At 35.5% G+C, this 23177-nt stretch overlaps 1 protein-coding gene across 2 annotated transcripts; it reads right to left on the bottom strand.

Annotated features, from left to right (window-relative positions):
* Positions 1 to 112: 112 nt before the first annotated feature.
* Positions 113 to 19960, bottom strand: LOC118187508 (biotinidase-like). 2 transcript variants are annotated; one of them, XM_035357748.2, is made up of 3 exons: positions 19828 to 19960; positions 7584 to 7779; positions 113 to 5373 (listed from the first exon to the last, which is right to left on the bottom strand). In XM_035357748.2, exons 2-3 carry the CDS (start codon positions 7773 to 7775, stop codon positions 4012 to 4014), a joined length of 1554 nt encoding a protein of 517 aa, XP_035213639.1. In that variant the 5' UTR covers positions 7776 to 7779; positions 19828 to 19960; the 3' UTR covers positions 113 to 4011. The 2 variants fall into 2 exon arrangements, with proteins under 2 accessions (XP_035213639.1, XP_035213640.1); XM_035357749.2 differs by lacking the exon at positions 7584 to 7779 and having other exon boundaries at positions 19828 to 19942.
* Positions 19961 to 23177: the final 3217 nt, after the last annotated feature.

Genomic DNA, 23177 nt, shown 5'->3' with positions numbered 1-23177 from the left:
ATGAACGGCCTTGCATATCGAGCATTTTAACCCTTTGGGTACGTATTTATTTGAACATTTTTTTTTTGCAATTGGAGCATATTTAATTTTGTGGGCAAGTAAGAACAATAGATTTTATGCAAGAATTAATTTATTTCGTATTATTCATTATATATACTTCTGCATAATATTGAAATAACTTAGTTATTTCAATAGTTAGTATTACAAAATACTTTTAAACAAATAAACTCTGGTTATAATAAATAACAAATTATCAATAATTTTGAAGTATGTGATACTTTTCAAAACAAGTTGGTAAATGCAGTGGTACTTGGCATTCTTTGCACTGCCAGGTAGTGCCCTTCCTAATTTGGTGTTGACATATTAGAACGTCATATTCGTGACGTATCAGAACGCCATGTGCGTTTTTGCCTAAACAAATGCATGGCATACTGATGCGTCAAATGTAGCCAAAAGGTTAATATCAATTTTGATGTAATGTTCTATATTTAGAAAGTAATAAATCATGCAAATATATGGCGTTTGGGCATCACTTTTTATAACAGATCATCTCTATATTTTACATGATAAATTTTAAAGGGAGAAAAAAGAGGGAATTTTATTAATATATCGAAGATTTAATATTGTTTTCTGAAAGTGACAGTTATTCATCCAAACTAGAAACTAGGTGATGCACAAGACCAAACTGTTCAGTTAAAAATGCTAAATTTTTGTGTTACTTTATATAGCTCCAAAAGACCTGAACATTGTTTTTCTATACAGTACATAAATTGCAATTCACTTCTTGAAATTCACGATTATCAAGCTACTTAAGATATGTGTGATAAAAGAGAATGGATGCGGAATAATCTGATTCTGAAAGTGAGAAGGGAATAGGGTGAAAAAAAAATGTGTCACTTCTGTGCAAATTTGCTTCATAATATGTGAAATGGATTGTATTATTTTAATGTATTCACTATTACTGATAGTGCAGTACTTCTTTATAATGTGAACTGAAGCACCAAAGCGGTATTAAAGCTACTTCTAAAAAGTAATTGAAATTTAAGCTAAAACAGTTAGATAACTGGGAGGTAATAAAGAAAATTTAAGTAGGAAGTCTTTTGCTTTTAGTAAATATATTTCTTCGATTTAAGGCTCCTTTCGATGATAATTTCTTGGCTCGATTGGATATGACTGAATATCCGAAATAGTTTTTGTTAACTTTCATTTGATTATTGTTTATTATTCTCGATTCTACGAACTTTATTTCTCTTTGATTATGTTTCGCATTTTGTACCAAAACGGATACAGGAAGTTTATTAAAAAGCGAATTAATAATAAAGAAACAGATTTATATATATTTCTTTAATTAAAAACAAAGAAGATCGAAATAATTTGAACATATTTCGACTTTCTAGATGAATTTTGAAAAGGGTTCAGTGTCTGTCTTAAACATTAAGAAAAAGATTGGATTCCCAAGTACGATAATTTAATATCAAGCTAAGTACGATCATTTACCACTCATCCACGATAAATAAAAACTTCTTTTGTATGCAGAATATTTAGTTTAAGAATTCTTCCAATTTAGTAATAGCTTTAAAATGTACAGTGCGGGGGAAAAGGGGGAGGACAGTTCTATATCTCCCGTTCTCTTCCGATTAATGAAATTCAACTTACCTTTTTCATGTCTCGAAAGCGCGACTTAAGATATGTATTAGATTTATATATAGCATTGTTCTAATATAGGTATTTTGACACACAATTGGACTTTTTCTGAAATGACATGCCGATTTTTTTCCATATTTCGATTCTACGACTCAAATTATGCAAACTGCCAAGTTTTGTAAAACTCGCACGAGTAGTTCTTAAAAAATTAGCTCTCAAAATTTTAGCTCCTGCATGTTAATTGAATTTGGTACATATTTGTTAATATCTCTTTTTTTTTTTTGTTAAACTTATTTGATTCTTCCTTTCGCATTTTGAAATTTAGATTCATTCCAAATAAAAATTCGCCCATTTTTATCATTTAGTTTTAAAATTTGTATATTTAAATAATTTTTATAAACTTTTCGGAAAAATTTAGAATTTTAACCTATAAAATTTTTAACATCATCTTAAAGTAGATGTATTTCTAGGCACACCTGCAAAGAATTACTGTTTTTTTATTTCAAATTTTCTATTATATACATGAATTTACATATCCGTTCTATGATATACATGAATTACTTTCGAAATTCGGCATGTTTGTTATAAGTGATAATAACGCCAAATGTAGTTTACACTGTTAAAATTATTTGAAAGCATAAACGATGACTTTTTTCCCGCTCTTCTACAATGAAAAAAAGGAAAGGAAAATAGGTTACCATATATTAAGAAGTTCGACAAGTGAATTATTCTTGCCGCAAACTGAAAACAAAAATTGCGGCAGAATAAATTTTTGAATTTATCCGTAAATTTCGCATCAAATTTTACAAAATATAATATTTAGGCATAGTCGTAGAATCGAGATATGGAAAAAAATTAGCATGTTATTTTAGAAAAAGTGCGATTTTATGTCAAAATACCTATATTAGAACAACCGCTTTATATAAATCTAAATACATCCTAAGTCGAGACATGAAAACGCAATTTGAATTTCGTCAATACGCCCAGTACAACGGGAAAAATAGAACTGTTCGATTTTTCCCCCCTCAGTGTGCATGTTGCAAACATTTATAGCAGAGTGATAATTCGTAAACCATTGGGGATATCATGTCTTGCTTTCAAGCGATGTCAGTTTCAGTGCTGCAATGCCCACCAAAGCTGGGCCCGATGGTAGTAGCAACTAGTCATCTGATCTAACGAATCAGCGTTCACCCTATTTCAGACTAATGAGATCGTTTATGTCTGGAGAAAGTCTAGAACCTAGAACACATACTATAAAATCTGTGAAAGAGAAAAGTGAACGAGACTTTTTCAATGTGTTCCATGTTATTGATAACACCTTTAAAATAGGAAACGAAGCATTAAAGCGGTATTAAAGGTACTTTTAGAAAAAATATTAAATAAATCAGTTAGATAACTAGAAACATTTATTGTTGCTACGCCATTAGGCACTACACAGACAGAGAGAGATAGTTCGTAGAGGACGTTTTAATCGAAATTGGCTCGTATCTACATCATGCATGCGAAAAATCATGAAAACGATCACACAAACAGTCCGTTCGCCAGGACTCGAATCCCGCACCGAACTACCAGTGTGCAGAGGCTTTTACCGCTCTGCCACTGGTAGGCAACTGGATAATATGAATAAAAGTGATAAGTCTTTCGTTTAAATATTAGACAAGACGCTTCCTCTATGTAAGGATCCTACTGATTTAATGATCACTTTTATTGCGTTCACATTTAGGTTTGATTGTATATCCAAAAGAAATTGCAGTAACTTTTGCTTCAGTATTGTATGCCGAAAGGTACCTACTTTAACATATTATACCTTTCTAAATGAATTTTGCTAAAGGTTTATATCAAAATTATTCTCTGTAAGCACTAAGAAAATTAAAGATAACCAGGCTAAAAATTAACGTAAAATTTAACATAAAATTAACCTGAAACTGATAAAAACTCTTTCCACAGAAAGTATTCTAATAAAAAATTTTCCGATTTAATAACAGTATTTAGCATGTGTTTTTCACTACAAGTTAGAAAATATGAAATTATGACACTTCCAGCAAACGCGCAATTCTCACGAATCTGGTATGTACAGTTTCACATAACATTACAAAATAAATTCATTACAATTTAATTCAGAGGGCAAAATGAAAAGGAACTCAATTTATTTCAACACAGAATATCTTACTTCAGGAATTCAAACTATGTTAGGTCATATTATTCATAAGTCATGGGTTTGTATGTTAATAAATCTTTACTTGCGAATTCAGTGATCATGTCCATGAAGGGAAACTGAAAGGAAAAATTACATTGAATTTCGATATCTTTCTCTACAAATCAGAAAAACAAATTATCAGTGTCACAGATTATAGCAAAAATACAGTTTTAACGAATATATGGAGGATCTCGATCGTAGCAACGGCCTCTTAAACCCGCAGAGACCAAAGTCTCTCCTGAGGTGCTTTTGAAATTGATGTAACCTTTGTAAACATCAGAAGATATCTCTTTAACTCCATGACTCCATTTATTCGTTGGAGTTAATCTCATACCACTGCTTACAATAGATGGATATATATGTTTAGTAGAAAAGTCAGCTGTGAGTTGGACGTTGTAAAACAATGTTTCGGTTTTCAGGGGGAAAGATGCGCAGGGATTTGTCCCATTGGGTTCACATCTTGCCAACGTACAAGTCTGCTCGCAAAGGGAATAACGACTATGATAATCATAATCAATTGTACCATTGTATACTATTAAGTAAAAATTTTCCGTCATACCATTAGAAGAATATTTAAGGGAGCAACATACGCCATTAAAACAAGCTTTAATATGATCGCTATCATCTATTAACTTCACGAACGAAAAATTTGACATATTTGGTTCGTGGCATCTGTTATCTTTGTAAAGGTCCTTTGCTGTGCCTAAAACTCTCCAAGAGCATACCGAAGGGATATCTGATCCATCATTATGAGATTCTTCAGTACTACTCAAAGTGATCTTTGTAATGCTAGCATTCGGTGGTGATAAAGTAGAACTGTAGCCTCTTCTCGGAACTGTGGCGACAACTAATTTTGACGTACCATCTGGATCGAAAGTATAAGCTAAAGGCCCATCGGCTGCACTAAATAACCCACTACCTACTGCTAAATAACCTGGAAGTTGAATATTGGCCGCTAAAAGTGTAGCATTATTTCCAAGCGCCCACGATTCCCAAAGTTGGATAGATGATCTTTGAGGAGGAGAGTTTCCCCACATCGCAGAGAAAGCAACTGCATCTATCTGTAATTCTTTCCTCTGAGCTACTTCAGTCATTTTAAAAAATTCGAAGTCGAAACAAATGAATGTGGCAAAAATTCCGAAATCTGTCTTAAATACAAAATCTTGCGGTTGCATTGGTAGATCCATGCCGAATTCATAGAATAAACGTTCCTTGTAATAGCGCACAAGCATTGTGCCATTCTTATCAAAAACGACGTTAGTATTGAAATGAAAAGATCCATCTTCTGGGCATTCATCCTCTCCTTCACAAGACTGGATGGCTCCCATATTTGCCACTACAACAATTTCATTCTGCTGAGCCATGCAACTCAAAGTATAAAGTATAGTGCGGTTCTGGTATTTTTCTGTTTCATTACAAGGATTGGTTGTAACCTGTTTGGGATCTGGAATCACTTCTAAGTATGGTTTCAACTCATTTCTTTCCAGTGGAGGAAATATGCCATATTCTGGGAAGACAATAATGTCAGCTCCCTGTAAGGAAAGAAAAAATCGAATCAATAGTCTACGTAGCTTTATTTATCACTCTTATTACGAAGTTTAAAATAAAATGTCGCGAAATGTGCTTTACATTACTTTTATATTTTCATATCTTTCATTCAATTTTCTCTTTCAAATAAAAGAAATTATTCCCAATGGAATATAATTTTTCCTCATCCTAATTCAGGAAACGAAATTAATCATAGCTTTATTAATTATTTATTATAACTAACATTAGATCTAAAACTTATACGTACTTATATCGATGACATACGGGAAGAGAACAAATAAAATTTTTCATTAAAATATAACGAAGCAATATCAGACTATGCTCAAATAACCACTGTCTTTTATATGAATTTTCGGTAACTGTATCATTGGCTTATGATCTAAGATCTTAACATATCCAGATCTCGATTTCATCAGACATATGGGCTTATCTTAAAGAAGCAGTTTATAATAATATGACACCTCGAATCCTGGCAAATTAATATACCAAAATGAAACTGAGAAATATAGAAACTACTACCATTTACATACCTGTAATTTTACTGTTCATATTTAATCGTGTCTAGTTTATATTTTTCTTTCAATTATACATAACCCTAAATAAGACTTACGTTTGATATTCGATAGCCTGTATTTTTACAACTAAAAGTTCATTAATCTCATAAAATAGGACAATTTAACAGTTGGGACAATTTAACACCTTTTCATCTGCAAGTAGTAATGAAACCCTAGTAAATAATAAAAAAATAGCAGGTAACAGATGATAAATTCTTAAAATTTTAAAATATTGCTATTCGTGTTGCAGTTATTGAAATTTCGTCTTGTTTAATTAAATCAAAATATAGTCAAAAGTCGTTAATCCGGACTCGTCGGGACTTCGCCGATTCCGGATTATCGATTTTTCCGGATTATAGATCATCAGTTTAAATCTCGTAAGATGGCATGCAGAAATTCTAAAATTAAAAATATGAAACCGTAATTTATGAAATAAAGAACAATTATGATCTAAAGGGTAACAAAATTTCCAAAAAGAAAAAGCTTAATATTTATTTGTTTACTTTATTAAACATTTCTTTCAATGTAAGTTGTTTAAGTTTTGCTTCGTTTCATGTGATAATACTTTCTCTTTAATTCTATTAAACAGACATAATTTCTTGTTCAGTTACAAAGTTCCGCTGTTCAAGTCCTATAATTGCTGTGTCGAGAGCACGGACTAATTTGTCAATCGAAATTTTTTCGTTTTCAATAACCTCTGTCACTTTCTTCGCTATCGGAAGCGAATTATAATGACGAGGAACTTGTTTTAAATCATATCAAAGACGGAGCATATCGAGATGAAATACTACATTTGGAATTATAAGCCAAATAAAATAAAAACATCTGCGCTGAAGATAAGGATAGTGCTGACAGATCAGCTTCCAAATCAGCTTACACGCCCGCCGCGGCGTTCCCCCCGCCGAACAGAGTGAAATTGATAAACAGATTTCGGATTTCAAAACATACTTTCGCTTTAGATCCTTTACATATTAGCAAATATATATCGGAAATTCTGTTTGATATAATCGAAAGTTTAAGCTTACTTTTATAAAATTGCTCTTACAGTCTGCAAAAAATAATAAGCCGGATCCAATTCGAAAATTAAGGAACAACGCAATCATCAATATTAACTGAAATAGATAATTAGATAATTTTAGCTTATACGTCCATTATACATAAAACGCGCACGCGAAAACGTATTCTGCACTTGCGCACACTCATATGCGCAGTCGTAAAAGGTTTTACGCGCACGCGTAAACGCCTCTGCGCATGTGTCAACGCGGCACATGCGCAGAAAGTTTTTAGTTTTGAGGTCCGGATTATAGATCATTCCGAATTATGGGTGTCCGAATTAACGAATTTTGACTGTACTGTTCTTCACGAAAGGATCCTGGATGTTGGAAGCTCGCCTACTTGAGAGTTCCGCAAACAGTTCATCAGTCTCAGATAAAGAAAAAATTCCTTTATTCCCTTTAATAAAGTGTTACTTCTCCTTGCCAAAAGAATGCAAATTATTTTTATATACGTTAAATCAGTGAGACACATACAGACTTCAGAAACTGTAAACAAAATAAGGAGACAAAATTTTTTTATAACGTTATGTGATGTCAAAATTTGCATAAGATATAGAGCGCGTATATTTCCTTATACGTACTTACCTTCGTCTTGGCTTCTTTCGTTGCTTTCTTATAGTAAGCTAAGTTCTTGGATATTATAATCTCGGGCGTATCTTCAGTCACATTCGATTGACGAGCGTGTTCAAACACTGCTGCAATATAATATGATCTTAATGATGAAGCCACACCGATGACGACCATAAAGAATATTAAGGAGACTTCCCAGTGATTCATAGTTCTTTAAAAAAAAAAACAAAAAAAAGCATTCGCAATTCAGTTCCATGCTAGAAAAATCTGCAATAATAAATAAATGGTTTTTTTTTTTTTTTTTTTTTTTTTTTAATTATTATTCAAGGAAATTTATAACAAGAGCGCGATTTCTCGTATGATAAAATCACACGTTTAAATGGCAAAGATAAGAGTAAGAAAAAAACTTTTCTTTATCCAATGGCAATGATAGATGGAAAGTTTACATTGAACCTATATAATTCGTATCTTAAAAAATATTCTGGGAAGAAATGGCAAGAAAAGATGTTTTCATAAAGATATAATATTCGGGCTCCTTCCCCTCCTCTGTGGAACGGTCCTTGCTACACCAGGGTGCCTGAGCCTAGGCTCTACACCTTGTAGAATAAATTGGTAGCTTCTAAGTTTGATGGATGATAACCTTACACTTAAGCATTTAATTAGTTAACAGTTATGATACTGTTTCTTTTTAATATTTTATAAATAAATGAATTAATTTTAAGATACTAGTTTTCAGTAAATATTACTAAAGTATTAACTTTCATTTTAGGCAGTAATGGGAAAATCGACTAGCTGTAAGAAAGATTGGCACAGAAGCAGACGAACTGGTAACCCTGGGATAAAAACATGGTAAGTATGAATGTAAATATTTAGTAACCTGAATCCATGAATAAGATACAAAAATAACATATAGTATAAGGAATATGTACAGTGAGCACAATTACAAATAACATAAATACAGACATAGTGCAGAAGATGCTTGGAAACATAAAAAATAATAGCCCATGTAAACAGTTGGTACTTAATAACAGAATGTTACATAATCGTAGTGTTAAGTTGGGCCAAGAGCCTATCCATATTGTCTAAGTTATTATAGTCATGAGTACAAATTTTAATACTAGAGTTATCAATCATATTTTGCTTTGCATGAAAATGTTTTGCTAATATGTAGTAGTGTGTTCAAAGTAACTCTACACCAAGCTCCTGATATATTCCATAATTTCTGATGTACCAGCCTGCACTGATTATTTGCCTTAGCACTATGTTCTGGCATGCTTGGAGCTTCTGCCTGTTTGTTTTTCTTGTATGTGCCCAGACTGGCTTGCATAACATAATAATGGCCTGAGAATGGACTTGTAAATAAGTAACTTATTGTTTATTGATAATATACTGTTCCGAGCAATTAAGGGATAGAGTTGTGCTTTACGAACTCGGAACTTCTGAATAATAGAAGTGATGTGTGGGGACCATGTAAGAGTATTATTGAGGATCATTCCAAGATATAGGACTTGCTTGGCCCATGGAATACTTTGGTTGTAGAATTGCAGGTTGTTTCGAATTCTGGTCTTTCTTGTGAAAAGGAAAGCCTTTATTTTGTCTACATTAACAGCAATCTTTGATTTGGTAAGCGAATGTATGTAGCCAAGCTCTATTCGCTATGACTATTTATGCATTTAATTAGTTAAACTACATTTAATTAGTTAATTGCATTTAATTAGTTAGCTACATACATTCGCTAGAGTCTATTCGCTATGACTCTAGCGAATGTATGCAGTTTTGTAAACGTTGGATGACTGAATCAATAAATGCACTCTGTGCTAGAATCGCTGTGTGATCTGCATACATAGCAAGTGTTGTGTCCTGTGTGGTGGGAATGTCGTTCACATAAATATTAAAATATGTCGGTTCAAGCAAGGACACATGAGGGACCCCTGCAAGGATAGGGTGTGAAGTAGAGTTTGTTTCTGAGACGTTAACGACAAAGTGTCTACCTGTGAGGTAGGAATTAGTAATGTTTACGATGTATTCTGGGAATCCCAGAATGTGTAATTTGTATATGAGGGCATCCAACCAGACTCTATCAAAAGCCTTGGCAATCTCAATTAGAGGCCTCCTGTTATTTTCTTAGTAGCCATCCCTTCAGATATTGTTTCAATCACTCTGTACAGTTGGTTGGTAGTGGAGAGGTGTTTTCTGAAGCCGAACTGGTGTGGAATGGTGATATTTTCTTCAGCCAGATGCGCGTTGATTCTTTTAAGTAGTATTGCTTCAGATACCTTGCTTATTGTTGACAGGAGACTTATAGGTCTGTAAGTGTCTGGTTTTGCAGCAGGTTTTCCTGGCTTTAGAATAGGTACAATTTTAGCTGTTTTCCAGGCTTGAGGAAAATACTGACAGTCTAGTATGAGGTTGCAGAGTTTGGGGAAGATGAAGATAGATTTGACTGGGAATTTTTTAATCATATCGTTAATAATGGTATCCAGTCCTGGACTCTTTTTCCTTTTCAGTTTTTTGATAATTGCAAGGACATTTGAAGGTAAGGTTGGAATAATGTTGTTTGTGCGTGGGCTTGTGAAGAAGGTGGAATGATACAGTTGAACAATGTTTTCAGTGTCAGAATCATGAATGTTGTTTGTGCGAAATTGAGATTCCAGATGCTGAGCTAAGAGTTCTGCTTTCTCAATTTCTGTGTAATGGATCCCTTGAGACTTTTTAAGGGCTGGAATGTCATTGTGGCATTTTTTATACCTCCTGATAGCCTTCCACCGTGAATTATCATCAGTAGTAAGGTTCTGGAGGTATTTGGTCCAGCTGTGTTGTGCTTGAGTGTTTAAAAGAGATTTGACCTCGTTACAGAGGCGATTGAAGCGTTGCTTGTCTTCCCTGTTTCTGGACCACTGGAATTGCCTTCTGGCTCATTTCTGTTTTTTATTAGTTTTGTAGTTCTGTACTTCTATGAGCACGTCTTTGAGGAACTTCTTTTTGAGCATTGGTGTAGGCATTAGTAATCTCAGTGGTGAAATTCTGAATTAACCTGTCAATGTCATCCCTCATATGAACTGTTGGCAATGTGTACTGTGTGTTGTTTAGAGTTTTGGCGAACCTTCGCCAGTCAGTAATAAAGACTCTTGTGTCTGGTGGGGTATAACTGCTAATGTTCAGAACCATTCTAACCGGATCATGATCAGAAGAGAGTTCATCCAGCACAGAAATATCCAGCGGAACGCTGGTATTTTTGAACAGGAAGAAGTCGATGATTCCTATGGAACGGGCAGTATACCGTGTTGGGGTTTTAGGAGCTGCTGTGCGTAGATTCGCCGAGTTGGCCAAACTGAAACCTACGCGTCCTATGTCATTAGAATTATAGCAGTTCCATGCACGGTGTCTAGCGTTAAGGTCTCCACCTATAATAACATGTGTGCCAAGTGAGAGTAAGACCTGCAGATCCATACGGACAAGTTGAGAGTTTCGTGCTGGTGGAATGTATTGTATTAGTGCTTATATTGTAAGGATCTTAAGTTTTACTAACGTTTATTTTATTTTAAATCTTTACTATCACTTCTTATTTTCTACTTCCTCCCAGAATTAAAAGCTTTAACTTATTTATGCAAATTTGTCTTGCGAACGCCAAGTACTTAAGTTGTGGCTTTTTGCCAAGCAAGAGAGAGGAAGGAGTGATTAGGAGCGGGCCGCTTGCCATTGCAGTTTTACTCGGTTGCTGGTTGCCTTCAAGGCCAGAGGTTTAATCCTCTTGATAATTTTAAACGTATCGTAGTGTTAACAGTTCTCTGTACTACATACGGCCTTTCTGTTAATATACGGCCAATCTTCAAGTAGCCACTTGTTTATTAAAGTTATTAAAGTTAAGTCTAGTTAGAGTTTAGTTAATATTTTTATATTCTTACGTTCAGACCACAAGTGGTTGGTCTCTGTATTCCGAAGTCCGGAAATCATTGTAAAGAGAGAAAAATAAAGGGTTTCGTATACCCTTCTTGTGTGTTTTGTCTACTTCCCACATTTATTGAACATAGCTTTAGTAAGCTCCCTGTTCCGAGTCAGGTCATGTAATGTTCCCGAAGCAAGTAAGGAGGAACACTGAACCTAATAGTGGCGCCCGACGAAGAAGAATAACCATGGCCGAGTTTCAAGAAGAACCTGTGCTGCCTGCAGAAGCGGCTCAGAATCCAGAAATGCCAGCTGCCGCCCTGGAAGGATTTGGTTACATCGTCCAGACCATGCGCGCATCGATGAAACCAGAAGCAACATTTAATGGAAACTCACCGGTAACCAGTTTTTTGGAAAAATTGGAGGACCACTTCATGATGTATCCCGTGCATGAGTTCCAGAAAGTCACCTTAGCTACCAGCGCTTTGAGGGGCCAAGAGCTTAATTGGTTCAAATGTATAGGCAGAAGTCTCTTGGGTCAAGCGGGAAGTCCCACCTATACTTACGAAAATTTCAAGACTGCCCTAGTAAAAGCCTTCCCTGTCGTAAGGGATCGTGCAAAATTAGAAACGGAACTTTTCAGCATATACCAGAAACGAATTGAAAATCTCTCAAGCTTTATTTTAAGAAAAATTCACGTCTTCAAACTCTTGTATGGAAACCGTCCGGATCCTGAGATAATTCAAGTGATTTTGCCGAGGTTACTTTCCCAAGTACAAGACATTATTGAATTAAGGAATCAGACTACACTGGAAAAGTTATTTGAGCTAGCAATCCAGTTTGAAAGTAGACGAACGGCGGACATTGAAAGAAGACGCCAATATGAGCAACGAAACCAATTTGGTGCGCCAAGACCACAGCAAAGTCAAGCACACGGCTACGGAAGCAAAGCGAATCAGTGGGCAAGGAAACCCGAGTATCCAAAAACAGCCGGGGAACGTCGACAGTTCAATAGCAATCCAGGAAAAAAGTCTGAAGGCCAGTGGAAAAAGAAGGAAAGCATGGAAAGGAAAAAACAAGATTTAAACTAAAACGGATTTCTGCTGACGGGAGGGTGCGGAAATCCGAAGGCCAAGAAAACCCCTCTTCCTTCAAGTTAAATACAGTGATGGTGAAAAATTTGACTCTTCCAAAGATTGAAGTGTTGGTGAATAACATCCCAGCCACCGCACTCCTGGATACAAGCGCGCAGTGTTCCTGTGTGGCAGAAGATTTTTTAGGAAGAATTTTCGGAAATAAGGCATATATAATTCGGATAATACGACAGTGTTAGCTGCGCAGGGAGAAAGATGCAAGTGTATAGGTAAATTACCGCTATACGTTCGTATCAAGGACGAACAAGTAAAGATTATGTTTTTTATAGTAAAGAATCTGCAAGCACATATCATCTTAGGGATAGATTTTCTTTCAGAGGCAGAAGCAACACTGGATTTTAAAGAAGCGTCCCTTAAGCTGACGATGAAACCAGTTCGAGAAGAGAAAACAGAACCACCAATGTTAAACCTTGACCACCTGCCTAAGGAAGAGCAACAAAAAATCCGACAAGTGGTAAGTGAATTTGCTTCGTTATTTAGTGATATTCCAGGATTTACTCAAGTTACTAACCATGGTATCGACACCGGAGATTTACTGCCAGTTCGCCACAAACCATACCGGTATGATAAGAATAAAGAAAAAATTATAGAGTGGCACATTAGAGATATGTTACGTAAAAAGATCATAACGCCCATCTCAAGTAGTTATGCTAGCCCGGTTGTTTTATGTAAGAAAAACAATGACTATCCAGTAACACATCCAAAAAGGTGGCGTTTTGCGATTGACTATCGTAAATTAAACTCCATGACTAAATATCCAGTATATCCATTACCTATTATTGAAGAAATTCTAAGGAACATAACTTCTACCAAATACATGACGACTTTAGACTTAACGACTGGTTATTTTCAAATAGGGGTTAGACCGGAAGATGTGCCTAAGATTGCTTTTATAACCAAGTCTGGCACTTATGCATTCCTGCGTATGCCGTTTGGCCTTTCAGGGGCACCGGCAACATTTCAGCGATGTATGGACATTGTGCTAAGGCCTGTTTTTGGAAAGTCCACATTTATCTATTTAGACGATATCATTATTACTAGTGATAATCTGGACCAACATGTACAGGATTTAAGACCGGTGTTTTCATTATTAAATGAGGCCGGTCTAAAAGTTAATGTCGAAAAGTGCAAATTTGCAGCCCGAGAATTAAAATACTTAGGTTACAAAATATCTCAGAAAGGAATCGAGACAGACGAATCAAAAATAATCGCTATGCAAAAGTATCCGCCGCCAAATACGGCGAAGAAGCTCTCTTCTTTTCTAGAACTATGTTCATATTATAGGTCCTTTATAAAAGATTTTGCAGCTATTGCTGAACCATTGTTAAAATTAAAAAGGAAAAAGGCAAGATTCTCGTGGACGGCCGAAGCCAATAGTGCTTTCGAAAAATTAAAGCAAGCATTAACGCAAGGCCCTGTTTTGAAATTTCCTGAAAAGGATGAGAATTTAGAAATTTCAGCGGATACTTCGGATTATGCGGTAGGAACGGTACTTTCGCAAAATCAGCAGCCCGTGGCATTTTTTAGTCGAACTTTAAATCAAACACAAAGAAATTATTCCGCGACCGAGAGAGAGGGACTTGCAGTTCTGTTTGCAGTGCAAATGTTCCGAGTCTATTTTGGAAGGGCGCCAGTAACAGTGTATTCTGATCATGCGGTGGTAACTAGATTGTACTCAGGGAAAAACTTATCCCCAAGGTTAATAAGATGGGCACTCAAGTTACAATATATAATCTGGTATATATAATATAATCTATATATAATATAATCTATATATAATATAATCTGGTAATCAAGCACACCCCCGGAAAGGAAAATATCGCAGCAGATGCCCTATCCAGAATAAAAATAGATGAAGAAGGTAATACTGTAAAGGTGGCAATGCTGACAGCATGTACAATAAATTCCCGAGAAACTGTAACAACCGAACTGGGTAAGGATCCTGAGTTTGGAAGCATTTATGAGTATTTGAATGATCCTGAAAATTTTAGCCACCAAGATATTGTGGCGATAAGAAATAGGGCGGCCCATTACGAACTAATAGATGGTCTATTATTCTATACAAAAACTACGAATTCCAGCAACGAATTTCGACCTGTTATCCCAGCTAGTCTTAGATTAAATATCCTGCAGGAGCTCCATGACAGCCCTTTAGCTTCTCATGCTGGTATTCGAAAAACTATCCAACGCGTACGCGAGGCAGTCTATTTTCCTGAACTGCAAAAGTTAACAATGGCGTATGTCCAGTCCTGCCCAACATGTCAAGCAGTTAATTATATTAATTTCCGCCCGGCCGGGTTTCTAAATAGTATTAAATCCGAATTTCCAAATGAAATAATTGGCATCGATTTATTGGGCCCTTTCCCCAAAAGTCAGTTAAATAAATGTCGGTATCTCCTTGTTATAGTTGATCATTTTAGTAAGTGGACCGAAATAGTTCCCTTAAAACGAGCCTCCGCGAAATTAGTTACTGATTCTATTTTAAATAAATATATTTTAAAATACGGGGCGCCCCTAAAAGTTATATCGGATAATGGTCCTCAATTTGTAAGTAATATATTTGAAGACATGTGCCAAAAACTGGGCATACGTCATTTAAAAATGGTCCCGTATCGGCCGCAATCAAATATAGCCGAACGGGTCAATAGAAATATAGTGAAAATTATCCATAGTTATGTTAAAAATTTTCATAAAAGCTGGGATAACTATGTCAATGAATTAGCTTTCGCCCTTAGGACCGCAAAACATGATACAACGGGCAAAACTCCTGCTGAGTTATTTTTAGGCAGAAAGATTATAACGCCGTTAGATAAATTATTTTATGTTTAACAAAGAGCCCCAGAATTTAAAATGGGTGATATAGAAAAATTAATTAAAGAAGCAAAAAAGAACACTGAAGTAGCACAGAGAAAACAAAAACTTTATTACGATTTGAAACGACGGGGAGTAACTTATAAAGTAGGAGATGAAGTATTAAAAATTAAGCATTCACTTTCTTCAGCACCAGAAGATAAAACCGCCAAATTTTTTCCACGATTTGAAGGACCATATGTCATAGAAAAAATAACTCAGGCTGTAGTGGTGTTAAAAGCCAGGAATGGTGAAACATGCTCCGCAAACATTGACCAGATAACACCATACTATGACCGTAATAAAATGGAAATATTAGAAATGGAAATAAAGATCTTTTGCAGGATCCGGCACGGCAGGCACTGCAGGCACAAGCTCCAGAGGTGGAACAACGACAAGCACAAGGGCAAGCCATTAGGAGGCAGGAGCAATTGAAAAGAAAGTTTCCCCGTTGGAAAATTGAAGCTAACAAGAAAAAGAAGCCGTTCCACCGACCAGAAAAGAGAGAGCACGACCACCCCCAGAATGAAGAAGGGAGAAGTACGACGAATGCAAAGAGAGCCAGGAGAAATAACGGCAACTATAACCCGGCTCCCAAACGGAAGATCTACCCATCGGACAGGAGTCTACGCAGCAAGTGTCGACGAATTGCGGAAGGAACACCAGCTGCGGAGGCAAAGAAACAAGGAAAATTTGAACAGCCAGCAACGAGATCCAAGCAGGAACGAGAGAGAAGTGTCCCGGTTCCGCCAAAACCAGCTGCCATCAAACAGCCAAGACCACAGGCAGAGGCGAAAAAGAAGGTCTTCAAGGGTGACCGAACTGGAAGGAAAAGAAAGCTCATAGAGGAAGGTACTGAAGGGCGAGCCCGCACAAGAAGGAAGATAAACCAAACGCTAATCTTCGCTACCTTCCAGGACTGGGCAGAAAAAAGAATGTCCGAATATCACAAAGATAAGTAAAACTTTATTTTACTTTGCAACCTTAAGTTAATCTTTCATTCTTACTGCAAGTGGCAGAATTCAAGACGTTTTACCTCATGTGAGGTCTACCTTTATCGCCAAAAAGGCGAGAAATGAGTTGTTACCTATTTTGGTATTATGTTTTTCAATTACTCGCGAGTAAAACTAAAATTAATGTCTAATAAGAATGTGTAAATACTTGAATATTGTAAAAGTTATTGTATAAAATTTTATTTAAAAGATTCTGGCAAGAAAGAAGTTTTAGTCTGAAAGACTTTTGAAATGTAGTATTTCAATGTAGAAGAATTGGCACTTGCTTGGAAAAGAATAGAAGTTAACAATGTACTACTAATGTATGTTTTAAAATGCGTAAAATTAACGGCATGTTCATATGATCTTATATACAATGTGAACTGTTATTTTAAGCGTTAAGAAATACTGTGATATGTTAAAAGTGAAAGTAATGCCAAAAATTTTTAACTTATTCGTGTGACTGTAAAAAGAGAAAATTATTGTGAATATGTGTTAAAGGTTGAATGAATGTAGTTAGGCTCTCTGACGCTACACTTCAGAGTTAGCCACTTTCAGAATAGTACCTCAGGGTTTAGAGATGAATATAAGGTGTGTTATGAGGTCTTGTTATGTTGAATTTTAACACGTTAGTGTTTTGATTGCAGGCGGTAGTGTTGAACACTTGTACATAAACACATTCGTGTTTGGTGTTTTCTTTTACAACACATGTCAGAGAGCACGGGGAGAGATAATTAAATAAAGTCACGAATGAAATAAGAATGTTAAGAGAAATATAAATATTCATGTTACTTGCCATTTAATTGTGTAACATTTCATTAAACTAGTTTTCCTTCCAGATCTCTGGAAGGAACCAGATTTCAACTAGAAACTCCTGTTTAGATGCAGTACAGATGAAAAGTAATTGTCCATGGAATTGATAATGTAAAAACGAATTTTTTTTTAAATTTCTAGTTTCTAGTGAGAAATGTTTGTAAAAGATTGGCCTCGCGTTAGATTCTAGAGCTAAAAGTTTTCAACAAGGTCGTTTTAGACCTCAGTTTCAAACTAATTAACTCTGGCGGGAAGTATGTAAGGATCTTAAGTTTTACTAACGTTTATTTTATTTTAAATCTTTACTATCACTTCTTATTTTCTACTTCCGCCCAGAATTAAAAGCTTTAATTTATTTATGCAAATTTGTCTTCCGAACGCCAAGTACTTAAGTTGTGGCCTTTTTGCCAAGCAAGAGAGAGGAAGGAGTGATTAGGAGCGGGCCGCTTGCCATTGCAGTTTTACTCGGTTGCTGGTTGCCTTCCAGGCCAGAGGTTTAATCCTCTTAATAATTTTAAACGTATTGTAGTATTAACAGTTCTCTGTACTACATACGGCTTCCTGTTAATATACGGCCAATCTTCTCGGAGGTCCTTGTTTGTTATTCCAAAGTTAAGTTAGAGTTTAGTTAATATTTTTATATTCTTACGTTCAGACCACAAGTGGTTGGTCTCTGTATTCCGAAGTCCGGAAATCATTGTAAAGAGAGAAAAATAAAGGGTTTCGTATACCCTTCTTGTGTGTTTTGTCTACTTCCCACATTTATTAAACATAGCTTTAGTAAGCTCCCTGTTCCGAGTCAGGTCATGTAATGTTCCCGAAGCAAGTAAGGAGAAACACTGAACCTGTTAATATGTTAAATAAAAAGCGCTTATTTGAATAATTACGCTTTTAAAATATAATAATTAAGTTAAAAATATAGAATTTGTTGGTTGAAAAGGTGTGAAAATATTAACATTCATTATTAAGATTAAGGAAAATAAATATGCTGTAAAATATAAGAAATTAGTTAAAATAAGGAATACATAGGCTTAAAATATACGATAATAATTAAAAATTTACATGTAAAATTAATGATAATTCATGCAAATCAGTAATTAAATTCGGACATAAGAGCGAAAATTGTTAAAGGTACATTTGAATAAAAAAGAGAAATCCTAAAATTTGAGCTAAAGATAATTGTTGTTGGAAAATAAATAGAAGATAACATCTTATCAAATTGTGACACTTATTGTGACACTTTCCAGTGAACTGTGGCTACGCGTTGCTCCTGCGAGTTTCGTCTGCGGGTTTGCTGCGCCTTGCACCTCTTATCTCTGAAGCTCCCTTTTGATACTACTATAAAATACCTGATAACTTAATGTAAAACTTGATGACAATGCGTGATCAAGCATTTTATTACATTTATTTATCACTATACTATCATTTTTCATTTTGATTATTTTAAAATCAATTTTTGCTGCTAGTGTTTAAATGGCATTTTTGTCTATCTTCAAAATAGAGTAAGGTAAAAATATCGAACAAAAAGTCTTATGTTCAAAATGAGCTATTCAAAATAGAAGTGTGTATTTAATTATGGCAAAGCACACTAGGGCTATCCGCCTAAGGGGAGGGATGCCTTCGTGGAGGACTTTGTAAGGGAAATTGGCTCGTATACACGTTACACATGGGGAAAACCACGAAGACACCCATGCAGCCCGCCCGTTCGCAGGATTCGAACCTCGGACCGAACTACCAGTGTTTAGCGACTTTACCGCTCGGCCGCTGGTGGGCTCAAAATAGAGGAAACTAATGATGGAAAGCTAAACTTGCTACGATGTTATTTTACAGCAAATTAACGTTACATATGGAGATTCGCTTACATATTTAATAAAGAAGTGACAGAATTATCCAAGAAATAGCTGCGTGTCGATTTAATTGGATTGCTTGCCTACGAGGCCTGCAACAAATATTTTCCTAAAGTGACAGTACTTTTTATTTTGTGAGGACACGAAATCCGCTTACTGAAAGAAAACGAATTGCTGTTAGAAGATATTAATATTAAGTAACGCACTTAATATATTCTGTCACTGCCTTACTTCAAAAAGAAAATAGGTTAAACTCAGTATGAAATTTCATGAGAAATGGGAATGTTTTTCATATTATTTTAAAATTCCTTTATCTGTATATTTGTTCAAGTTCGAGCGTTCCTTTTCTTTCTGTTAAATAACTCTTGCTGCAGAAAGCAAAATAAAATTCAGTTATACTGAAGGAACTAATGAAAAAGCGCAATACAAATTGCGCTTTTTTATTTATATTGCGCATTTAAATCGCATGATTTTTTTTATAAGCTGCTCTTTCCCAGAACTCCGTAGTTCCATAAATCAAAAGAATTTCTCATATTTTTTTGCAGTTATCTAATTTACAACAATTTTTTATTCTAATTATTTTTAAAAACGTTTTTTCTGTCCTTATAATTAAAACGCATTTCATCTGCACGTCTTATTTGTAAAATTTGAAGTGAAAATAATCTTATGCTTTACTAAAAGATTGAACACATCAAAAAATTTATACTATAATACTCACGATACTTTTAACAGCAGCTGTGAGAACAAGAAGAAAGGGAAGACATAGACTACGCCCGTTTTGCATTTTATATTCCTCCTTTTTCTTCAGGCGCTGCGATTGCGGTTGCTTTCAAGAAAAAAATAGAATTTTCATGCTAAACTTTCCTGGTCCCAGTGTGGAAAAACCTGCTATTGGTCGAAATAACTTTCCTGTTCCAGAGAAAGCAATTTGTTATTGGTGAAACAGAAAGTCATACTTGCTTCATAAGCTCATAACCTCAAAACTATATGAATGCATAATATATTCCACTCTCATTTATTTCGGATACATCGAATTTTCGAATTATTCGATGAGTACGTTAAAAATTCTCATACCAACTTCTTTTTTCTTTTTCTTCCAGCTAATGAACAAAGAAAACTTAACTTTTAATTAGCTCCAGGGACTCAAATTTTTAATCAAAAGTGTTATTTTTTTAACGAAATAATATCTTGTGTATTCTCGGTATCATTATCCTTTTCAATGAAAATACTGAGCGTTTTAAATCTTAGAAAATGCAATTTTTAGTAATTTTAACGAATAAATGATTACGCACTTGAAAATGTATTTGAAAAAAATATATATATATATATATATATATATATATATAATTTTATTTGAAGGCTTGTGGGATTTGCTTATATCTAGTTGCACATAAAATGTTCATCGTTTCACTTAAAAGCTTGCCTAGTTTTACATTTATGAAACAAGTTATCTTATTGCCTTGCCTTTACTGCTACTTTCGTTGGCTCCAGCAGGATCCAAATTACTTAATAAATTTAAGTACTTACATCTTGAGTTCAGAAGGAAGCTTTTGACAGTCTCAATCAGTCTTACTATTGCTTCTTTTAGCGACTGCATCACTTATTTCGGCTTTCGTAGCTGTAATTGCTCGAAAGAGAGCTTGAGCCAGAGTTTGAAAGCGCGCTTTACCTTGCAATTTCGTAACTGAGTTTTATTTTAACCATTTACTCTGATTTCCTGCAAGTTGCGAGATTTTTTTCTGTTATTACACATGCTGTGTAACAGTCCGGCTGGCGATTCAATATTTATTTTAAACCTACTTCCGAAATGGAGTTATTTAAGATAAGATGATCAGTTGTCTTTATCGAACCAGCATTAACAGTTAAAATGGGATGAATCCGTACACTGTCGCAAAAGAAGCATAGTTAAATATGCTTGGAGATTCTGCATGCTGGCAGTGAATGCATAGAAAATAAAGATTTACACATGTGGAAAAGAAAGAATTTTAAATCTAAATGAGTATTTACTTATATATATCTTTTTAAGAACCATAAATTTTCTTCTAATTAACTATGAAAATATTAAGTAAATTTCTTATAAATGTATCTGAAAATGAAAGTATTATTCATTTATAAACTTCTGTGAATGTTATTATCATCAAGAAATCTAGTTATTAAATATATATTATGTGTATGAATAACATTTGTTGTCAAACATGCATTTTGTTAAGTTAGAATACAGCGCCACCTATTGGATATGAAAAGAAACGCTCACTTGGCCATCTGGATTCGGCTAAGCAACATGGCAGAGCAAGTAATAGATCTGAATGGAGTTAATTACTGTCAATAAATTAGTTAGTTTCTTTTGCTATACAGTCCACTCATTAGTTTAGAATCAAAGTACACATTTAAAGGCATTATTGACAAATATATTCATAGAAAAGAAGGAAAAAAATCTGAAAGGGCTAAGATTTTAACGATCGCCCAAAAGGATTTGTTAAGGTTTTAAGTTCTCGTTGAACTCGCAAACCACCAGTCTGCTGTTTCACTTCTTCCTGCAAACCCATTTCTTTTTAGCTTTATTGTTAAGTATCATTTTCTTCACACTTAAGCAATATACAATCCAACGAAAAAGTTACAAATTTTTTTTACAGCAGCATAGCAGAATATGTTTAGAATTAACGATGCAGTGTTCAGTGTTAGCATACAATTTTCATTTTTTAAGACTTTTCTCCGTTTATCATATCATTGTTAAGTTCCCTTAGTAAGATGGCTTGCAAAACTTTTTATTTGTGTGCGTACTTTTATTATTAACGTTTTGTGTGCTAACTTTATTTATTAAATATCATGTTCTTCGCACTTGCGCCACTTAAAATTCATTTCAACAGCAAAATCACAAAATACACTCTTTTGCAAAAAAAGTCGAAACACCAAGAAGGGCTTCTGTGATCGTGACGAAATTTAGTATGCAAAAACATCTTAATCGAACATGAAAATGATCAAAGTTTCAAGGCAAATGAACAGGAATTGCGATCATAGCGCGCATTTCTAGTGTGCAATTCGCAAAGTATAAAACCAGTAACAGAGGCGAAAAATTTTTTTCTTGCTGCCATTGTAATTCCGCAAACAAGCAACAAAAGATGCCATTACGACGATATCGAAGACCTTACAGACAACTAAACGACATTGTAGGGTTGCGTGAAGCTGGGTGGTCGTACCGAGCAATAGGCCGCCACATGCAGTGTACAGACACTGCTGTGCAAAGATGTTGACAGCAATGGCTGCTACAATTGCCGACTAGAAGGAAATTGTCGACGAAATGAATGTTCTGGAAGACCAAGGAGCACAAATGCGAGGCAAGGTAGGATGATAGTAAGCCAGGCCCGAACCAACCCAACGGTATCATTGTCGACTATTCAACGCACTACAGCCACGTCTATACCTCCCGTGGTACCGCCCATCATCTCACGGCGCTTGTCTGAGGCGGGGTTACGCTCACAGAGGCCTTTAAGACGTTTGACTTTGATCTCACAACATCGGCGGAGTCGTCTGGAGTGGTGTCGCAGCCGATCATCATGGCTGCCATCAGACTAGCATCGCAGTGTTCAGCGATGAATCCCGCTTCACTCTTGAAGCAGATGACCACCGTGTTCGTGTCTGAAAAAGACGGGGCCAGTAGTCCCAATCAAACCCCTGGTGTGATGGTGTGGGGCTCTGTTTCTTATGACAGCATGTCATATTTAGTCATTCTCCGTACATCTTTAACAGCTCAACGATATGTTGATACCATCCTGCGGCCGGTTGCATTACCCTTCATGGTAAGTCATCCTGAGGCCATTTTCCAACAAGATAATGCCAGGCCACATACCGCTCGCATATCTCTGCACTGTCTCCCACCAATCGAGCATATCTGGAGCATGGTAGGCCGCCAGATTCGGGCACTACAAAATATCGCAGATCTAGGACGACAACTGGTTTTTGCCTGGCAGAATCTGTCGCAGGATGACATTAGGAATCTCTACCACTCCTTGCCTCGACGAATTCAAGCATGCATTGTCACCAGGGGCGGTTCGACCAACTACTAATTTG

This window comes from Stegodyphus dumicola, chromosome 6 (genome assembly GCF_044657685.1).
Source record: "Stegodyphus dumicola isolate Sdum_Otavi_A_Nest chromosome 6, ASM4465768v1".
Classification (NCBI taxonomy): domain Eukaryota; kingdom Metazoa; phylum Arthropoda; class Arachnida; order Araneae; family Eresidae; genus Stegodyphus; species Stegodyphus dumicola.
This window is presented reverse-complemented; position numbering and strand designations above follow the sequence as displayed.

What these genes read in the sequence shown, in the direction of transcription:
- LOC118187508 (XM_035357748.2), bottom strand. Translation starts at nt 7,775, where the DNA reads ATGAATCACTGGGAAGTCTCCTTAATATTCTTTATGGTCGTCATCGGT. An exon ending in CGAAAGAAGCCAAGACGAAG is followed by an intron (nt 5,374 to 7,583) that starts GTAAGTACGTAT and finishes CTTTCCTTACAG; the next exon opens with GGAGCTGACATTATTGTCTT.